Source organism: Hyperolius riggenbachi, chromosome 3, assembly GCF_040937935.1.
Source record: "Hyperolius riggenbachi isolate aHypRig1 chromosome 3, aHypRig1.pri, whole genome shotgun sequence".
Classification (NCBI taxonomy): domain Eukaryota; kingdom Metazoa; phylum Chordata; class Amphibia; order Anura; family Hyperoliidae; genus Hyperolius; species Hyperolius riggenbachi.
The window spans coordinates 279925503-279943409 of record NC_090648.1 but is presented as its reverse complement, the minus strand read 5'-3'; the positions used below and the strand labels follow the sequence as shown (position 1 = coordinate 279943409).

General features: G+C 43.7%; 1 protein-coding gene and 1 long non-coding RNA gene across 3 annotated transcripts in view; one reads left to right on the top strand and one right to left on the bottom strand.

Annotated features, from left to right (window-relative positions):
- The window catches only part of LOC137563660 (uncharacterized), a 40962-nt gene extending 29578 nt beyond the window's left edge, over positions 1–11384 (top strand). Inside the window, exons 2-3 of the long non-coding RNA XR_011030402.1 lie at positions 1671–1771; positions 11213–11384. This is a non-coding gene — a long non-coding RNA (uncharacterized lncRNA). The remainder of the gene's footprint in view (positions 1–1670; positions 1772–11212) is intronic.
- Positions 1–17907, bottom strand: part of POT1 (protection of telomeres 1) — a 151458-nt gene that overhangs the window by 30733 nt on the left and 102818 nt on the right. For both annotated transcript variants that reach the window (XM_068276369.1, XM_068276370.1), the window contains 2 exons: positions 11204–11260; positions 6337–6493 (listed from right to left, as the gene is read on the bottom strand). In XM_068276369.1, the coding sequence (XP_068132470.1) occupies positions 6337–6493; positions 11204–11260 (214 nt within the window). The remainder of the gene's footprint in view (positions 1–6336; positions 6494–11203; positions 11261–17907) is intronic.

Sequence of the window (17907 nt, the reverse complement as noted above, 5' to 3'; positions counted from 1 at the left end):
TGACATGTATAAAGCAAACTATTAAGTGTTTCACACAATACAGAGGGAATCTGTGGTTTGTCGACTAGAGTGATATTTGCATAGGTTATGGCTGTATATGCATGTGCTGTTGATCGCAACACTTTGTAACCACATCAATTGCTAAAGATTTTCCACATTTATTTGAATGTTGAAAAGTTCCAATCCTTAAAGAGACTCTGTAACAAAATTTTCAGCCTTATTTCTTCTATCCTATAAGTTCCTATACCTGTTCTAATGTGGTCTGTCTTACTGAACCTTTCCTAGTTGCACAGTGGCTGTATTATCTCTGTTATATAATCTAATCTTTTTTCCTGACAGCTTTGTCGGGCTAAGGCACTCAGGCAGGAATGTGCTGCACTGCTAGTGATAGGATAGAAGCTATACACACCCTCTCCACGTCCCCCTGCAGGCTCTGTGTGAGTCACAGACTGAGCTCCTCTCAGCCTATCACATCCTGTTATCAGCCATGTCTTTTGTTTGTAAACTGCCTAAAACTGGCAATTACAAGCCAGGAGCACAGCAGGGAGTTGCAGAAACAGCAAAGAGGGGCCCAGGAGAACATAATGAATAGAATGGTATGCTTTTTATTGTAAGAATTTTAGAGTACAGATTCTCTTTAAAAGCTTTATAAACCTCACTTGTGTAAACTAATGGAACAGTCTTACCATAGTATAGATGTGGGTGCATGTGGAAAAGTTCCAATCCCTAAAGTCTTTATAAACCTCACTAATGTAAACTGCAGTAACAATCCTACCAATTCCCTTTGAAGTACAGGTGAGGTTGCTTCACAAGTAATGCAGTTTGTGACCCAAACAGGCTTGCAGGAAGGTTATAACTCGATTCTAGAAGTAAATAAAATTTAAAAGAAGGTTTCAAAAACCTAGAAGGGATGTCAGGTTTCCCTGTATAAACGAAGATGTATAGACAAAGGACAGGTCCTTTGAAATCTGTAGCCTACAATTTTATGTTAAGATCTTATCAGATACTTGAACTGAGGGAGTAAATTAATAAGAATCACCAAATGCCACATGGGAGTTGACCACAATACACATAGTGGCTCAAAACAAAGGCAATTTGTGTGGGTTTTCTACAGGCACTCCAGTTTTCTCCACATACTAAAAATCTATAGATAAGTTAATTGTCGTCCCCCTAAAATTGGCCCTAGACTATGGTGGTCACATGATTGTAGCAGGGAATAGATTGCAACCCCCTGTGAGGGACAGTTAACTGACAAGACTATATACTATGTACAGCGCTGTGTAAGAGGTCGGCGCTATATAAAGACTAAATAAATATACCGGTAATTGATATTCCCAGTACAGAATATCCATGCAGACTCTAGGTAAATAATCAGTTGGGTTGGTACTTGTGATCTCCCTATGTATATCTAGGCAACACAAGATGTCAGTCCTTTTTGTTTATTGTACACTTTAATAGCTAGTCAGCCATAATTTATGTATTTATCTGTGTTTATCTACGAACAAAATGGAATGTGTGTTTTTATGCTGGAATTCACTTTTCTGTGAGTCCATGCAACATGCATTATGTGTATGGGTTGCCTTCTTTAGCACCTTTGGATTTGTAGGATTGCCTGCTTGCCACACACAAATTAACCACAGCTTGTATGTTTTTTTTCCTTATTTTCATAGATGTGTGTCTGGCCTACATTTAAAGAGACCCTGAACAGAGAAGATAAACAGAATCTGAACTTACCTGGGGCATTTTGACACGATGCCATTGACATGTATCGGTAAGTGTGGCTGTGTTGTGCTAAACTGGATTCGGTGTAAACCAGCCCTAAATTGTTGGTTCTTTGCCATCTATTAGCACAATTACTCCTTATATAGTCTTCTTATTGCACTTTATTTCATTCTCCTTCTGTACCACACAGACGTGAAAACGTGGTTTATGGTAGCTATGGTAACACATTATGCACATGCGAGTAACACAACATATGGGCCTACTCAGGTTTGCACAGACCTGGCTCATAGTTGCCTTAATTGTACAACCAGAGCACCTTTATGCAAGCATGCGCACTACTCAATGCAGATTGGATATTTTTTTATCTGTTATGGATGAGCAATGAGCAGCTGAATGAGAGAATTTCCTTCATACCCTACAGAGGAGCCAACCCCATATCTCTAATCTAAATAGTGTAGGGCCACTGGAGAACTATGCCGTCAATGCCCACAGTATTCCTGTAGCCTGCGTATTAACCACTTAACGACCGCCTAACGCCGATAGGCGACGGCTGGTCGTAAGTGGGTTTCTATGGGTTTCCTGTCAGTTCACGGAGGGTGCCTCGGATCACGGCTCGCAGGCTAAATGTAAACATCCAGGAAGAAATCCCCGGTGTTTACATCGTACGGCGCTGCAGCGCCGTAAAGGAGATCGGCGATCCCCGGCCTCTGATTGGCCAGGGATCGCCGGCATCTGATAGGCTGGAGCCTATCTAAGGCGGCACAGGACGGATCGCTGTCCTCTACCGCCTATTTGGAGAAGGGGAGGGAGGCGGAATATCGCTGCGGAGGGGGGCTTTGAGGAGCCCCCCGCAAGGCACAACAGAGCGGCAGCGATCAGACCCCCCCAGCAGGACATCCCCCTAGTGGGGAAAAAAAGGGTCAAGTCTGATCGCCCTGCCTGCAACTTGATCTGTGCTGTGGGCTGAAGAGCCCACCCAGCACAGATCACAGAAAATTAGCCCGGTCCTTATGTGGTTAAGATGTCATTGTCAACTGTATCAAAGGCTGCAGAAAGGTCTAGCAGTATCAGGATGGAGCACTCTCCTCTGTCTCTTGCCATGAGCAGGTGGTCATTGCATCTGGGTCCAGGGAAGGTTTTTTGAGGACAGGTCTGATGATTTCTTCCTTCAGTAAAGCAGAAAATATCCCAGATTGTAGGGAACAGTTTACAATTTTCAGGAATACCGGTACAAACAGGTCGGGGCAGTACAACTTGAACTGTGTTGGTCCAGGATCAAGGTCACAGGTAGTTTGGCGGAGGTGAAGGAGGATGCTTGATGTGACTTCTTCATCAATTTCCTTGAAGTGTGACTAAGGTGTTAAGTTGTCTCTGCTAACGGTCTTTGGCACTATATTAGGTTAAGATGCTGTAAAAAATTGGCAAATTGTTCATAGAGGTCCTTTGAAGAATGGATATTACATTTTTGGCATGCCGGGTTGCAGAGTTTTTCCACTGTGCGGAACAGTTGGGCTGGTTTCTTAACTGCAGTTACAATTTCATGTTATAGAAGGGATAACTTTTTCTTAGCGATTACCTTTTGGTAGTTCTTCAAGTGGAGGATTAAGGCATTTATGTCTTCTGGGGGCTGAAATTTGCGCCACAGCCTTTCAAATTTTTGGCCTTGTCTTTTCAGCTCTTTTATAGACTTATCAAACCACTGTGCATGATGGTGTGGAGTAAAATATTTGGTGTGCAGGAGAGCAATGGTCTCAAAGGTGGAGAACACACATTTGTTGTATTTAAACACCAGAGTATCAGGGTCCAAGCTGGAGTCTGTCAAATCATCAAAGCTGAGGTTATCTTGGATATGTTGTGGTGTTAGCACTTTTAACCTCTTTGCCGGTCTGATTCTTTCCAGATTTTAGGGTCTAAAAGAGGTGCAATTTTTTTCCACTCATTCAGACCCTAAAACCTGAAAAAAAACATTCTGGCAGGGAGATCTGCAGCAGAATAAAAATATTTACCTTCCTGGGCTCCAACGCTGCAGTTATCATTTTGACCACAATATGGCGCTAATATACATATAAACGAACTTCTCTATATTTCTCTAGTATAGAGAAGTTCGTTTTAAATATTAGCCCCGCCCCCGATGACGTCACGCCGCCACCGCCGCTCCGATTGCCCGCCGGGTCCCCGGAAGAATAGCGGGGACATGGGGATCCCGGCGGCCAGGGAAAGACCCCACACTGCCGGGGATAGAGGCTGGAGTCCCCCTGCACAGAGCGATCGCGCGCGGGACTCCAAAACTGATGATAGGTAAAGCGCTGCACTGCCTACCCCGACCTGAGCTCGGGATCACCGCTAACAGCTTCTTTTTTTTACCCAGAGCTCAGGTCGGGAAAACCGGCAAGGAGGTTAAACGGCGATATTTTATTTGATTGTTGAACTGGTGTTTGACAGCTGGTATTGAGAGGGAGAAGTGGATAGTGTGATGGTCTGACCAGACAACAGGATTAATTTCCACACTGGCTATCGACAGACCAGTATAGAATATAAGGTCCAGAGTGTGACCTTTCTTGTGAGTAGAAGAGCTGATTACTTGGGAGAAGCCCAGTTCATTTATGGTACGAGGTAGCTCTATTCCTAATTGCGAATAAATACATAGGACATATGTTTATTTTTAAAGTATTAGAGGCAAAGCATTAGCACACAAGTCAGGCAGCTGGCATTTATAGAGAATTGAAGTGGCAGCCTCCATATTCCGCTAACCACACACTATACAATCTGTGATAAATCTGGTAATTAACCAATTTCTTCCAGATATTGACTCTTTACCTGGTCTACCACTTAGCACAAGAATATCGAGGATAAAATTTCAGGGGAAATCTTGTCTTAGATCACCTAACACCATAACTGCTTTGCCTTATGCCAACAATACTGGTTGATGACGATTGGAGGTGCAGTAGAATGGGATATTCATAGCATGAAGGTGAAGCTGACAAACCTGCAGAAACTGTGTACTGCAATCAGGTGAACAAGAAATCCAGTGGAATTACAACACCAACATGTCATGAAAGCCTTGTCATGAAAACTGAGGGAGTGTTGAAGGAAAGGGCAGGCTCTATTCAGTTTTAATATGCTTCTCCCAAAAACATACCGATAAGTTAATTGGCTTACCCTAATTTGGCTCTCGACTACGATACATAAACTACATGATGCACACATACATACACTATGACTATGGTAGGGATTAGATTGTGAGCCCTCTGAGGGAAAGTTAAGTGACAAGACAATATATACACTGTACAGCACTGCGGAAGATGTTGGCGCTGTTAGGAGCGTAAGTAGAAATCACTGGGCCCCCCTGTAAAACTTTGGATGGGGCCCCCTCCCCCCAAACACCCTGCACCCCCTTTCTGCACATTACAATGTGTTTTCCCATGCAGATAAAAACTGATAGCAGTGAAGCACTGCATACATTTTTTCTATCAGTTACAGTGTATGTTTTCACACATATAGACACACATGATGTGCAGAAAACGCATACAGAAAACGGACTTACGAGTGTGCACCCAGCCTCAGCTTATTACACTCACTCTGTCCAACTCTGATGAAGCAGAACTGGCTCTGCAGATTCCTCAAGCACCACTACACTACAGTATATTCATTAACAACAGTCATCCAATATATAATTTCCCTGTTGCGGAGTTTGCGGTGTCGGGTGCCTGCTGTGGATGGGCACACATGGGGCTAAAGCCAGGTATGCACGGGGGTGCACATGCAGCATGTGGCTGTGGACAGCACTCGCTCAGTTGCACTTCTCTAGCGCCCGTTACGTAACAGGCTTCGGGACTAGTACTATATACTAGGAACAATGTATTCCACCTATATTATAAAGGAACTACGAAATTAAACTATTCTGATGAATGATTACAAACCCTTATGCTGGGAATACACGGCTCAATTCTGAGCCATTTAAATGGCTCGATAGATAATTTCCGACATGTCCGAACTCCGGCCCGATCGTTTACGCACTCGATTCTGCATGGAGGACAATGGGAAAGGATTAAAAAAAAAAAAAGAAAGAGCAGAAGATAAGAGAATCGCCTGCAGAAAACGATCGGGCGCGGAATCGAGTCATGTATGCCCAGCATTATGTGCTAACCTGGTGTTCTGCAAAACTAGACATTGGCCATTTCAGGGATCCTGAAATACGATACAAAGAAAAAACAAACACAATCTATGCTTCCTATAAAGCAATATGAATGCATGGGAAGCATTTTAGATTTCACCGCCTCATTCGTTTCATGGGCATATGTCAAAACCATTTATTCACGCATTTGAACTGATATAATAAACTTAGCTGCTCTTACTTTCTCTAACAATGGAAAGGCTTTGTTCAGCCAGCATATGATATGATGAAGATTCATAAATGCATTACTAACTGGAAAAAAAAACCAGCCGCACAGTAAAACCATAGAAATATACACACCAAAATAAACAGAAAATAATTAAAAAGTGAATATATCTACTTACATTGCATTCATTTCAAAGAGGTAATATTCTTTACATTAGCATTTCAATCTTTGAATATGTTTTGTATGTGGTTCGGAATGTATGCAATGTACTTACAATGAACTGCATTTAGCGCAGTGAAGCTTAACAGATTGATAGAGGTGTTGGGGTTGGAATTTTCTCAGTCTTGCCCGTACACGATATTTTTGAGGAGCTTTACTTTTAATGACAGTGCTGAGAGGAGTTGTAAGCCATTCATTGTGAGCTGGGAGTACTGAAAATGGAAAAAAAAAATACACAATTTCAAGTGACACGTGGGAAAAAGGAGAAGGCGTGGGTTTGTAAAGAATGGGATTCAGTAAATGCAAAAAATTACAAGTGGATGTACTGTACTACTGATTAAAATAATAAAGTAGAAAAAAGACAACCCCCCCCCCCCTCCACACACACTTTAAAAGTTGTCAGCCATGATAGAGAATTACCCTCAGTTGCCACGGTCTGTTCCGGGATAGTGTACTGGTTAACTCTTTTAGGAATGCGCAGCTCTGGCCACTTACGGACAATGAGCCTGTACTTCATTTTATACTCTGTGATCACTGTGAATGTCTCAAAGTAATCACAGGGTCAGGAGCCAATGAAATTGGCTCCTGCCCTACAGAACTCAGTTGACGTTAACGGAGTTTTGTGTTGGCAGGGACGCGCTATCATGTCCTGTGAGAGCTGGAGGCTTTGTTAAAACTACACTTAAGCAGCCACAAGTGCTGTGTCATTTTTACTACACCTGGTCCCGAAGGAGTTAGGGCACCACCTCTGAGCAGAACCGGTTTAAGCAACAATGGGGCCCCAGGGCAAAATAAACCTGGGGGGCCCCCCCCAACAGATACCCCGGAACAAAAATCGGCATTAAGGGACCTTTTTTGCAGCTGGTATAGTCAGGGTGTGAAGCCCCAATCGGTCGGAGCTCCACATTCTGGCTACCCCAGCCTGCATGGGGACAAGGGGTTAAAAAGTTTCAGGAGGGGGGACCCCACATAATTAAAAAAAAAAAAAATTCCCACACTCTAAACATACATTTTTTGGGGGGAAAATAGGAAAAAATGCCAGGGATCTTCATGCAGCCATATTGCGGCTGTATAGCGATCCCTGGCCAAAGCGCTGTGGCTGCGTATGGACCCCCAGGAAACCCCGTCAGGAAATTTATTGCTCTTTCTTTTGATGCATGTAAAATTACACTACCGTTAGGTTTGTTACTAAAAGTGACATTTACCGCATTTAAAAGTATACTTTTTTTCTTCGAAACTTTAAAATCGATTTTCTCAAAAACTATAAGGTCTTTTGAAAAAATTGTTTTATCCTCTCCTTCCCAATGATCTCCTTAACATATCCTGCAAATTTAGGGTTTCTAGCATTTAAGGTGGATTTGCTATTAACCATTAAAGTCGGCAGGTTTTTAAATGTGTATTTTTTTTCCTTTGAAACTTTAAAATCGATTTTCTCAAAAACTATAAGGTCTTTTTGAATTTTTTCCCCTTTTGTAGCCACTGGGGGCCCCTACAAGCTCTGGGGCCCTGGGGCAATTGCCCCCTTTGCCTCTATGGTAGCGCCGGCCCTGCCTCTGAGGAGACCTGGCATTGAATTTTGGCTCTTTCTATTCAGTAAGCCAGTACCTAATCAGTATATAGCCCTTGGTCAAGACTCCCTAACACTTCAAGATGGCCTACTAGGCACAGCCGTAGTGGCTGCAGCTCTCAAGGGCTTTGAGTACTACAGGAGAAAAGAGCTATACCATTGTTAGAATTATTATTATTAAAAAAGTTACACATGTAGAAGTGAGACTTCTGATTTTGTTTCACATAACAACTATCCCCATGTAACAGTGTTCAGGTGTAGTCAGTGGTCACTCAAGCAGAAACTATCCTTAAGAGGCAGAGTCTTAGGGCAGGTTGTATTTGAATACAACCAGGAAGTGACTTGTATGTTGAACACTGTGGGTTGAGGCTTGGCTGACAGGAGGTGGTGTTAATCCTGTTGGACCCAAAGCGCTGGAGAGCTGCAGCCACATAGGGTGTGTGGGACAGTGGCTGCACATGTGCAGTGCACACGTTAAAGGGAACCTGAGGTAAGAGGGAAATAGAGGCTGCCATATTTATGTCCTTTTAAACAATGCCAGTTGCCTGGCAGCCCTCTTGATCTTCTGGCATAAGTAGTGTCTGAGTCTAAGCCCTGGAACAAGCATACAGCTAATTCAGTAAAATCTGAGTCAGTTGAGTCAGAGTAAATGATCTGCTGCATGCTGGTTCAGGGTCTATGGCAAAAAGCATTACAGACACAGGATCAGGAGGACTGCCAGGCAACTGGTATTTTTTAAAAGTAAATACATTTTACTTGGATTATCTGTGGCTCCAGCCAGATTTTTTCATGGCAGCATAAATGTTTGGGACTCATTTGTTTAACCACTTCACTACTGGGGGTTTTCCCCCTTCTGTACCAGAGCAATTTTCACCTTTCAGAGCTCCTTCCATTAATTTGCCTTTAACTTTATTACTACTTATCACAATGAAATGATCTATATCCTTTTTTTTCGTCACCAATTAGGCTTTCTTTCAATGGTACATTCTGCTAATAATTATTTTATTCTAAATGCATTTTAACTGGAAAACTAAGAAAAACAAATCATTATTTCTTAGTTTTTCGGCCATTATAGTTTTAAAATAATACAAGCTACCATAATTAAAGCGTTTAAAATATTTCCCTAGTACAATGTATGGCGCCAATATTTTATTTGGAAATAAAGGTACATTTTTTCAACTTTGCATCCATCACCAATTAAAAGCCCATAATTGTATAAATATTATTAATATACCCTTTTGACATACATATTAAAAAAGTTCAGTCCCTAAGTTAACTACCGTATTTTTCGCCGTATAAGACGCACTTTTTCTTCCCCAAAATGTTGGGGGAAAAGTGGGTGCGTCTTATGCGGCGAAGGTACGGATTTCGGGATGCAGAGGTGCGCAGGGAAGCACTATATACATTACCTGCTCCTGCCGCCGCGCTCCTGGTTCCAATCCTGGCTCCCCGATCCTCTTCTTCCATCTACCGCTGCCTGCTGCTGCCCCCGCCGAACATCGCTGGCTGGTCTTAATTAGCCGCAGGGATACGCTATCAGCACACCACGTGTCGGGGTCACGCATGCCGCCGAACGCTGGCCGGTCCTAATTAGCCGCGCAGGGATACACTATCAGCACGCCACGTGCGCCGGGGTCACGCATACGCATGTGTGACCCGGCGCACGCTGATAGCGTATCCCTGCGCGGATAATTAGGACCGCCCAGCGTTGTTCGGCGGCATGCGTGACCCCGGCACGTGGAGTGCTGATAGCGTATCCATGCGGCTAAGACCGGCCAGCGATGTTCGGCGGGGGCAGCAGCGGGCAGCGGTAGATGGAAGAAGAGGATCGGGGAGCCAGGAGCGCGGCGGCAGGAGCAGGTAATGTATGTGTACTCACACTACCTGCACAGGGGGACACCGGCACTGGAGGACACACGGACAACGGGGCCACAGGCACAGGGGACGCTACCACAGGGGACACTGCTACAACAGGGGGACACTGGCACAACAGGGGGACACTGGCACAACAGGGGGACACTGCCACAACAGGGGGACACTGCCACAGGGGACACTGGCACAATAGGGGACACTGCCAAAGGGGACACTGGCACAATAGGGGACACTGCCACAACAGGGGGACACTGCCACAACAGGGGGACACTGCCACAACAGCTGCCACAACAGGGGGACACTGCCACAACAGGGGGACGGGGGACACTGGCACAGGGGGCTGCAGGCAGAACAGGGGGACACGGCAGGCAGAACAGGGGGACACAGCAGGCACAGGGGGACACAGCAGGCATAACAGGGGGACACAGCAGGCACAGGGGGACACAGCAGGCACAGGGAGACACAGCAGGCACAGGGGGACACAGCACATAACACTGTCCCCATATGTGGTGTAATAGTATGTAATGTAACTGGAAAGGGGGAGGTAAAAAGTCCTTAAGACACCCCTGCATCATAGACACACCTAGGTTTAGTTTTTTCTTTTTTTCCTGATTTTTGCCCTCTAAATCTGGGTGCGTCTTATCTTATATGCCGGAGCGTCTTATACGGCGAAAAATACGGTAATTATGTTTTTTTTTTTGTTTTTTTTATTATATATATTTTTTTTTTGGGATACTATAGGAGAGTAAGAGAGCGAAGGAGTTAATTTTAAATGTATATATAGGTCTTTTTGTTGAAAAAAAAAAATATATATATGTAGGTGTAATTTTACTATTTGGACCACAAGATGTCCTCGCGCATTATTTCCTATTCACGTACTATAACTACACAAACCGGAAGTAATGCGTGGACGTGTTACTTCGGAAGTTACAATGACGCAGGCAATCATTGACACGGAGACTTATTCATCCATCTCCACTCTAAGGAGCAGTGGCGAGTTCCCTTGGGGAGAGCAAGTGGCGGCCACCCGCCTCAACAGACAAATATCTACGTCCCCAAGCAGGAACTGAAGTCCTACAGGATGTAGATAAACCGTCTGTAACCACTTAAAAGTAGTTATATAGACAGAAACCTTGCATGAAAAAACCACTCAGGTTTTAGGTCCTATTTATGCAGAAATATCAAAAACTCAAAGGTGTTTACAAAGTGTTAAGAACGGTTAGACACACATTTTGGAATCCTAGGCAAAACTGTGCACATCCATTTCTGCAATGAATCTTGCTCAATTTAAAAAATATCTATGACACATCATCTTTATTTGCTTTCTTCTTTCTCCGTTTATTACTTTGCTTAATCTGAAATCTACTTTTATATGAGCCCTACCACAAGAGAGCTTTGAACAGCTCATTTCAGATAACTACACAACCTGCTGTGCAGTAGGCTTTTCTCACTGTGATCTTCAAATCCATTAATGGTTTTATACCTGTCACAGAAAGCTGCTGGCATCTCTCCAGAGCATCAAAGGGTGGCGACTTCTGGCCTGTATACAAGATAAAAGAAGAAAATATCTTAACATAATGTATGACTGCATCTCACCTAGAACTTCCAAATGCAATTGTGGCAAGAGAGGATGACAGAATACATTTTCCAAGGAAAATAAACCAGCACAGGTAATACATTGCGTATGAAAATATTTCAGAAAACAACTCTCATTACAAACCCATATAAAAATGTGGGTTTTGATAGTCTAAGCAAACTGCACATTTTTTGTTTCTTAAAGAGAATCTGTATTGTTAAAATCGCACAAAAGTAAACATACCAGTGCGTTAGGGGACATCTCCTATTACCCTCTGACACAATTTCACCGCTCCCCGCCGCATTAAAAGTAGTCAAAAACTGTTTTAAAAAGTTTTGTTTATAAACAAACAAAATGGCCACCGAAACAGGAAGTAGGTTGATGTACAGTATGTCCACACATAGAAAATACATCCATACACAAGCAGGCTGTATACAGCCTTACTTCTGAATCTCAAGAGATCACTTGTGTGTGTTTACCTTCTGTCCCCAGCTTCTCTCATGCACTGAACAAGACAGCTCTGCCTATGTCGTTAATTCCTTAGTATGTGACAGACCAGCTCCTTTCACAGCCTCCAGAGGAGGTTTTTTATCCAGCTCTCTTCTATCACTGATAAGATAGCAGAGAAGCTGCTGGCTTATGTAAATAAAACACACACTGGAGTGTGCATAGAGGAACAGTTCAACACTGAAGAACTTGGCAGCCTTCCAGACACAGGCCGACAAGTCTGACAGGGGAAAGATACATTGATTTATTACAGAGATGGTTATAGTAGAAAGAGCTGCAGCAAGCCAGATCACATTAGAATAGGTTTAGGAACTTGTAGGAAGGTAGAAAAAACGTAATTTTTGTTACAGTCACTTTAACCACTTAAGGGCTGCAGTCTTAACCACTTCCCAACTGAGGGGTTTTACCCCCTGACCACCAGAGCATCTTTCACCTTTCAGCGCTCCTTCCATTCATTCGTCTATAATTTTATCATTACTTATCGCAATGAAATAAACTATATCTTGTTTTTTTCGCCACCAATTAGGCTTTCTTTAGGTGGGACATTATGCCAAGAATCATTTTATTCTAAATGTGTTTTAATGGGAAAATAGGAAAAAATGTGGGAAAAAATTTTATTATTTTTCAGTTTTCGGCCTTTATAGTTTTTAAATAATGCATGCTACTGTAATTAAAACCCATTAAATGTATATGCCTATTTATCCCAGTTATAAAACCGTTTAAATTATGTCCCTATCACGTTTGCCGCCAATATTTTAGTTGGAAATAAAGGTGCATTTTTTTCAGTTTTGCGTCCATCCCTAATTACAAGCCCATAGTTTATAAAGTAACAGTGTTATACCCTCTTGACATAAATATTTAAAAAGTTCAGTCCCTAAGGTAACTAATTATGTTTTTTTTTTATCGTAAATTTTTTTTTTTTTAATTACAAAAAAAAATAAAAAATTGGGGAGTGTGGGAGGTAAGGAGTTAATTTTTTGTGTAAAACAAGTTTATTTGTGTGTAAAAAATGGTTAGGGTGTAGTTTTACTATTTGGCCACAAGATGGCAACATTACCAATTTGTTTCATGCGACCTGCAAGCGTCCGGAAGGACGCTTGCAGGAAGTAGAACGAGGCTGGGACTTTGTTATTTTTTCACAATGATCGCGCTGCTCAGCCGAGCGGCAGCAGATCATTGCGGGGCTTAGATCAACGAACGGGAATGGATTTTCCCGTTCGTTGATCTCTGGGCGAGCGGGCGGCGGCGTGTTTACTAGCGGCGGGCGGCGTGTTTACGAGCGGGAGCGCGGACAGCGGCGGGAATGCGCAAAGTACGGATTTCTCCGTCCCTGGGGGTGAAAGGATGGAAAAAGGGGCGGAGAAATCCGTACGCGCGGTGGTAAAGTGGTTAAAACCCCTTAAAGGGGAACTTCAGCCGAAACAAACATACTGTCATCAAGTTACATTAGTTATGTTAATTAGAATAGATAGGTAATATAATCTCTTACCCACCCAGGCAAATGTTTGTAATTCATGGGGGCTGCCATCTTTGTCATGGGGGCAGCCATCTTTTTGGTTGAAAGGAGGTGACAAGGAGCAGGAGACACAGTTCCAACTATCCTGTGTCCTGATTACCCCTCCCAGCTGCACACGCTAGGCTTCAAATGTCAAATTCAAAATGTAAAAAAAAAAAAAAATTGCACCAAAAAATGTTTTTTAACGTTCTGTGCTTACATTTTTCAAATAAAGTAAAATTTCTATATACATTTTTGTCCACATTTATTGTGCTACAAGTCTTTGATAAAAAAATCCAATAAGTGTATATTTATTGGTTTGGGTAAAAGTTATAGCGTTTACAAACTATGGTGCAAAAAGTGAATTTTCCCAATTTGAAGCATCTCTGACTTTTCTGAGCACCTGTCATGTTTCATGAGGTGCTAGAATTCCAGGATAGTATAAATACCCCCAAATGACCCCATTTTGAAAAGAAGAGGCATGGTGAGTTCATAGAAGATTTTATTTTTTGTCTCAAGTTAGCGGAAAACGACACTGTGACAAAAAAAAAAAAAAACTAAAAAAAAAGTTTCCATTTCTGCTAACTTGTGATAAAAAAAAATGAAATCTGCCACGGACTCACCATGCCCCTCTCTGAATACTTTGGGTGTCTACTTTCCAAAATGGGGTCATTTGTGGGGTGTGTTTACTGTCCTGGCATTTTGGGGGGTGCTAAATTGTAAGCACCCCAGTAAAGCCTAAAGGTGCTCATAGTACTTTGGGTCCCTTAGCGCACCTAGGCTGCAAAAAAGTGTCACGTGGTATCGCCGTACTCAGGGGAAGTAGTATAATGTGTTTTGGGGTGTATTTTTACACATACCCATGCTGGGTGGGAGAAATATCTCTGTAAATGAGATTTTTTTTTTAATTTTGTCACACAATTGTCCATTTACAGAGATATTTCTTCCAACCAGCATGGGTATGTGTAAAAATACACCCCAAAACACATACTACTTCTCCTGAGTACGGCGATACCACATGTGTGACACTTTTTTGCAGCCTAGGTGCGCTAAGGGGCCCAATGTCCTATGAGTACCTTTAGGATTTTACAGGTCATTTGGTTTCCAGACTACTCCTCACGGTTTAGGGCCCCTAAAATGCCAGGGCAGTTTAGGAACACCACAAGTGACCCCATTTTAGAAAGACAACACCCCAAGGTATTCTGTTAGGAGTATGGTGAGTTCATAGATTTTATTTTTTGTCACAAGTTAGCGGAAATTGATTTTTATTGTTTTTTTTCACAAAAAGTCACTTTCCACTAACTTGTGACAATAAAATAAAATCTTCTATGAACTCATCATACACCTAATGGAATACCTTGGGGTATCTTCTTTCTAACATGGGGTCACTTGTGGGGTTCCTATACTGCTCTGGCATTTAAGGGGCCCAAAACCGTGACTAGTCTGGAAACCAAATGCCTCAAAATGACTGTTCAGGGGTATAAGCATCTGCAAATTTTGATGACAGGTGGTCTATGAGGGGCTGAACTCTGTGGAACCGGTCATAAGCAGGGTGGCCTCTTAGATGACAGGTTGTATTGGCACGGAATTGCAAGAAGTTCTCAAATCGTGACCTGGATATGGCAGCAGAGAACATGGGCATGTGATGTATTGGGTGCGTAGATCAATAAGACCGCAATACATTCTTTTTGACTAGACCCATGTTAAGGAGAAGGCCCCAAAAAAGGTTACGTTCGGAAACTTGGGAGTGGTTTCCACCAAAAAGGCTGGGCATGGTAGCTTCTTGGATTGGTGGTTGAGTATTGTGTGGCATAACGGTTGGTCTCAGCCACAATTAAGTCAGAGACCAGCAGTGATCAGGAAAAAAAAATTCTGTCACTGCGGTGGGGTGGGTGAGGGTTTAGCCGGGTGATCAGATGCCCACAGGGGGCAGATTAGGGCCTGATCTGATGGATAGGAGTGCTAGGGGGTGACAGGTGGTGATTGATGGGAGTCTCAGGGAGTGATTAGAGGGGAGAATAGATGCAATCAATGCATTGGGGAGGTGATCGGAAGGGGGTTTGAGGGGGATCGGAGGGTTTGGCCGAGTGATCAGGAGCCCACACGGGGCAAATTAGGGACTGATGTGATGGGTAGGTGTGCTAGGGAGTGACAGGAGGTGATTGATGGGTGTCTCAGGGTGTGATTAGAGGGGGGAATAGATGCATGCAATGCACTGGGGAGGTGATCGGGGGGGGGGGGGGGGGGGTCTGAGGGCGATCTGAGGGTGTGGGCGGATGTTTGGGTGCCCGCAAGGGGCAGATTAGGGTCTGATCTGATGGGTAGCAGTGACAGGTGGTGACAGGGGGTGATTGATGGGTGATCAGGGTGTGATTGGAGGGGAGAATAGATGCAAGCAATGCACTGGCGAGGTGATCAGGGGGGGTCTAAGGGCGATCTGAGGGTGTGGGCGGGTGATTGGGTGCCCACAAGGGGCATATGAGGGTCTGGTCTGATGGGTATGATGGGTAGCAGTGACAGGGGGTGATTGTAGGGTGATCAGTGGGTGAATAGAGGGGAGAACAGATGTAAATAATGCACTGGGGAGGTGATCAGGGGGGGTCTGAGGGCGATCTGAGGGTGTGGGCGGGTAAGTGGGCGCCCGCAAGGGGCAGATTAGGGTCTGATCTGATGAGTAGCAGTGACAGGTGGTGACAGGGGGTGATTGATGGGTGATCAGTGGGTGATTACAGGGGAAAACAAATGTAAACAATGCACTTGGGAGGTGATCTGAGGGCGGGTCTGCGGGCGATCTGAGGGTGTGGGCGGGTGATCAGGTGCCCGCAAGGGGCAGGTTAGGGTCTGATCTGATGGGTGGCGGTGACAGGGGGTGATTGATGGGTGATTGACAGGTGATCAGTGGGTGATTACAGGGGAGAATAGATGTATTCAGTACACGAGGGGGGGGAGGGGTCTGGGGCGGGGGTGATCAGGATTTAGGACCTAATCTATAGGATAGCGTTGACAGATAGTGACAGGGGTTGATTGATGGGTGATTAGGGGGGTGATTGGGTGCAAACAGTGGTCTGAGGGGTGCTGTGGACGATCAGGGGGCAGGATCAGTGTGCTGTTGTGCTTACTAGGGGGGCTGCCTCCTGCCCTGGTGGTCCCTCGATCACTGGGACCACCAGGGCAGGGGGCAGCCTGTATAATACCCTTTGTATACATTACATACATACGCTTCTAAATAGCCGGCGGGTTGATGTCGCGGGAGGGCGTAGCCTAATGCCGGCGGATGCACGTGCATCACTGCGCGTGATCCCCCGCTAATTAGTACCCCAGGTGCCGCTGCCAATCGGCGTTACGCGGTCCTGGGGGTGCCACTTTTCCGCTGCCAATAGGTAGTGGGCGGTCGGCAAGTGGTTAAAGTGGACCTGATATCTTGCACAGGACAGAAGGAAAAAAAGAGAAATGCACCCTGTATGTATTTAGAGAGTTTAGCCTGTCTAATTCCACCTCATATTTGACTTAATCACCACTGTATTTTGATCTCTTCAGCTGTGTCCGCTCAGGAATATCCTCTGCCATGGCAGTGCTGCTAATTTTTAAACACAGGATGTTATCCCTATATCTGCTTTTATGAAAGCAGGAAGTAGACACACTGCAGATATATGGGAGGATTTTTATCAGCTGTAACAAAGGTTTTTCTTTAAAGGTTATTATGCTGTAGCTTATCTTTTAGAGCAGAGAGGAAGTTCTGAGTTCAGGTCCGCTTTAACTGTACTACGGAGCCGGATGAATACATTTGCTTAGTGTTGGCAAAACAGAGAAGGCAGTGTGACGGTTATATGTGATGGTTATCTTTTACATTTTCTTTTTTTTCCAAAGTTGGCCATCGACAAGAAAATCTCCCAAAAGATAACACGAGTAGCCTGCTTTTGATATATAATGCATAAACACTCAAAGGACTACTTTATTTCCACTGGGAAAAAAAGAACAAATGCTTGTCTGCAGAGGTTTTCCAGGGTGTTTGAAAATCGGCTGTAATTCCCTTGCTGCCTGCACATGCTGGTTTACTGGTTACACCGCCATGACTTATGACATGGCATGCTCAAAGTAGCCACATGCTTAGCTAGGCTTCAAAGGTGACTGATCAAAATAATACATAGGTTTTAGAACAGCAACTACTTAGTCCCAAACTGGTAGACTAACACTGCTAGTGCTGGTTGATCGAAGGAAAAAAAACCACAGAATTTTGAAATAAACAAAAAACAGTACAGACTTAAAGCAGAAATCCATTCTTTAAACAGAAAAAGGATAGAACCATAACTCAAAACAGAAAAAATACTCTTCTCAATAGTTTTGCATGTTTTTGTAAAGCTTTGTGGAAAGGGATGAATTTTCAAAGTTCTAGCTTCTGTAGAGATCATAAGACCTCGCTAGATCATGTCCACAAGTCTATCAAGTTTTGCCTCAGTGCATCCTAAACCACTTTATTCCATCCATTGAGAGGTAAAAATTGATACGCACACGTGCATTTTAGGATAATGAGCATTTATTAAACATCTTATTTGAACTAATTAGGGCGCCCATAGGATTTCTATAGACATCCATTTTGCATTAAATGATA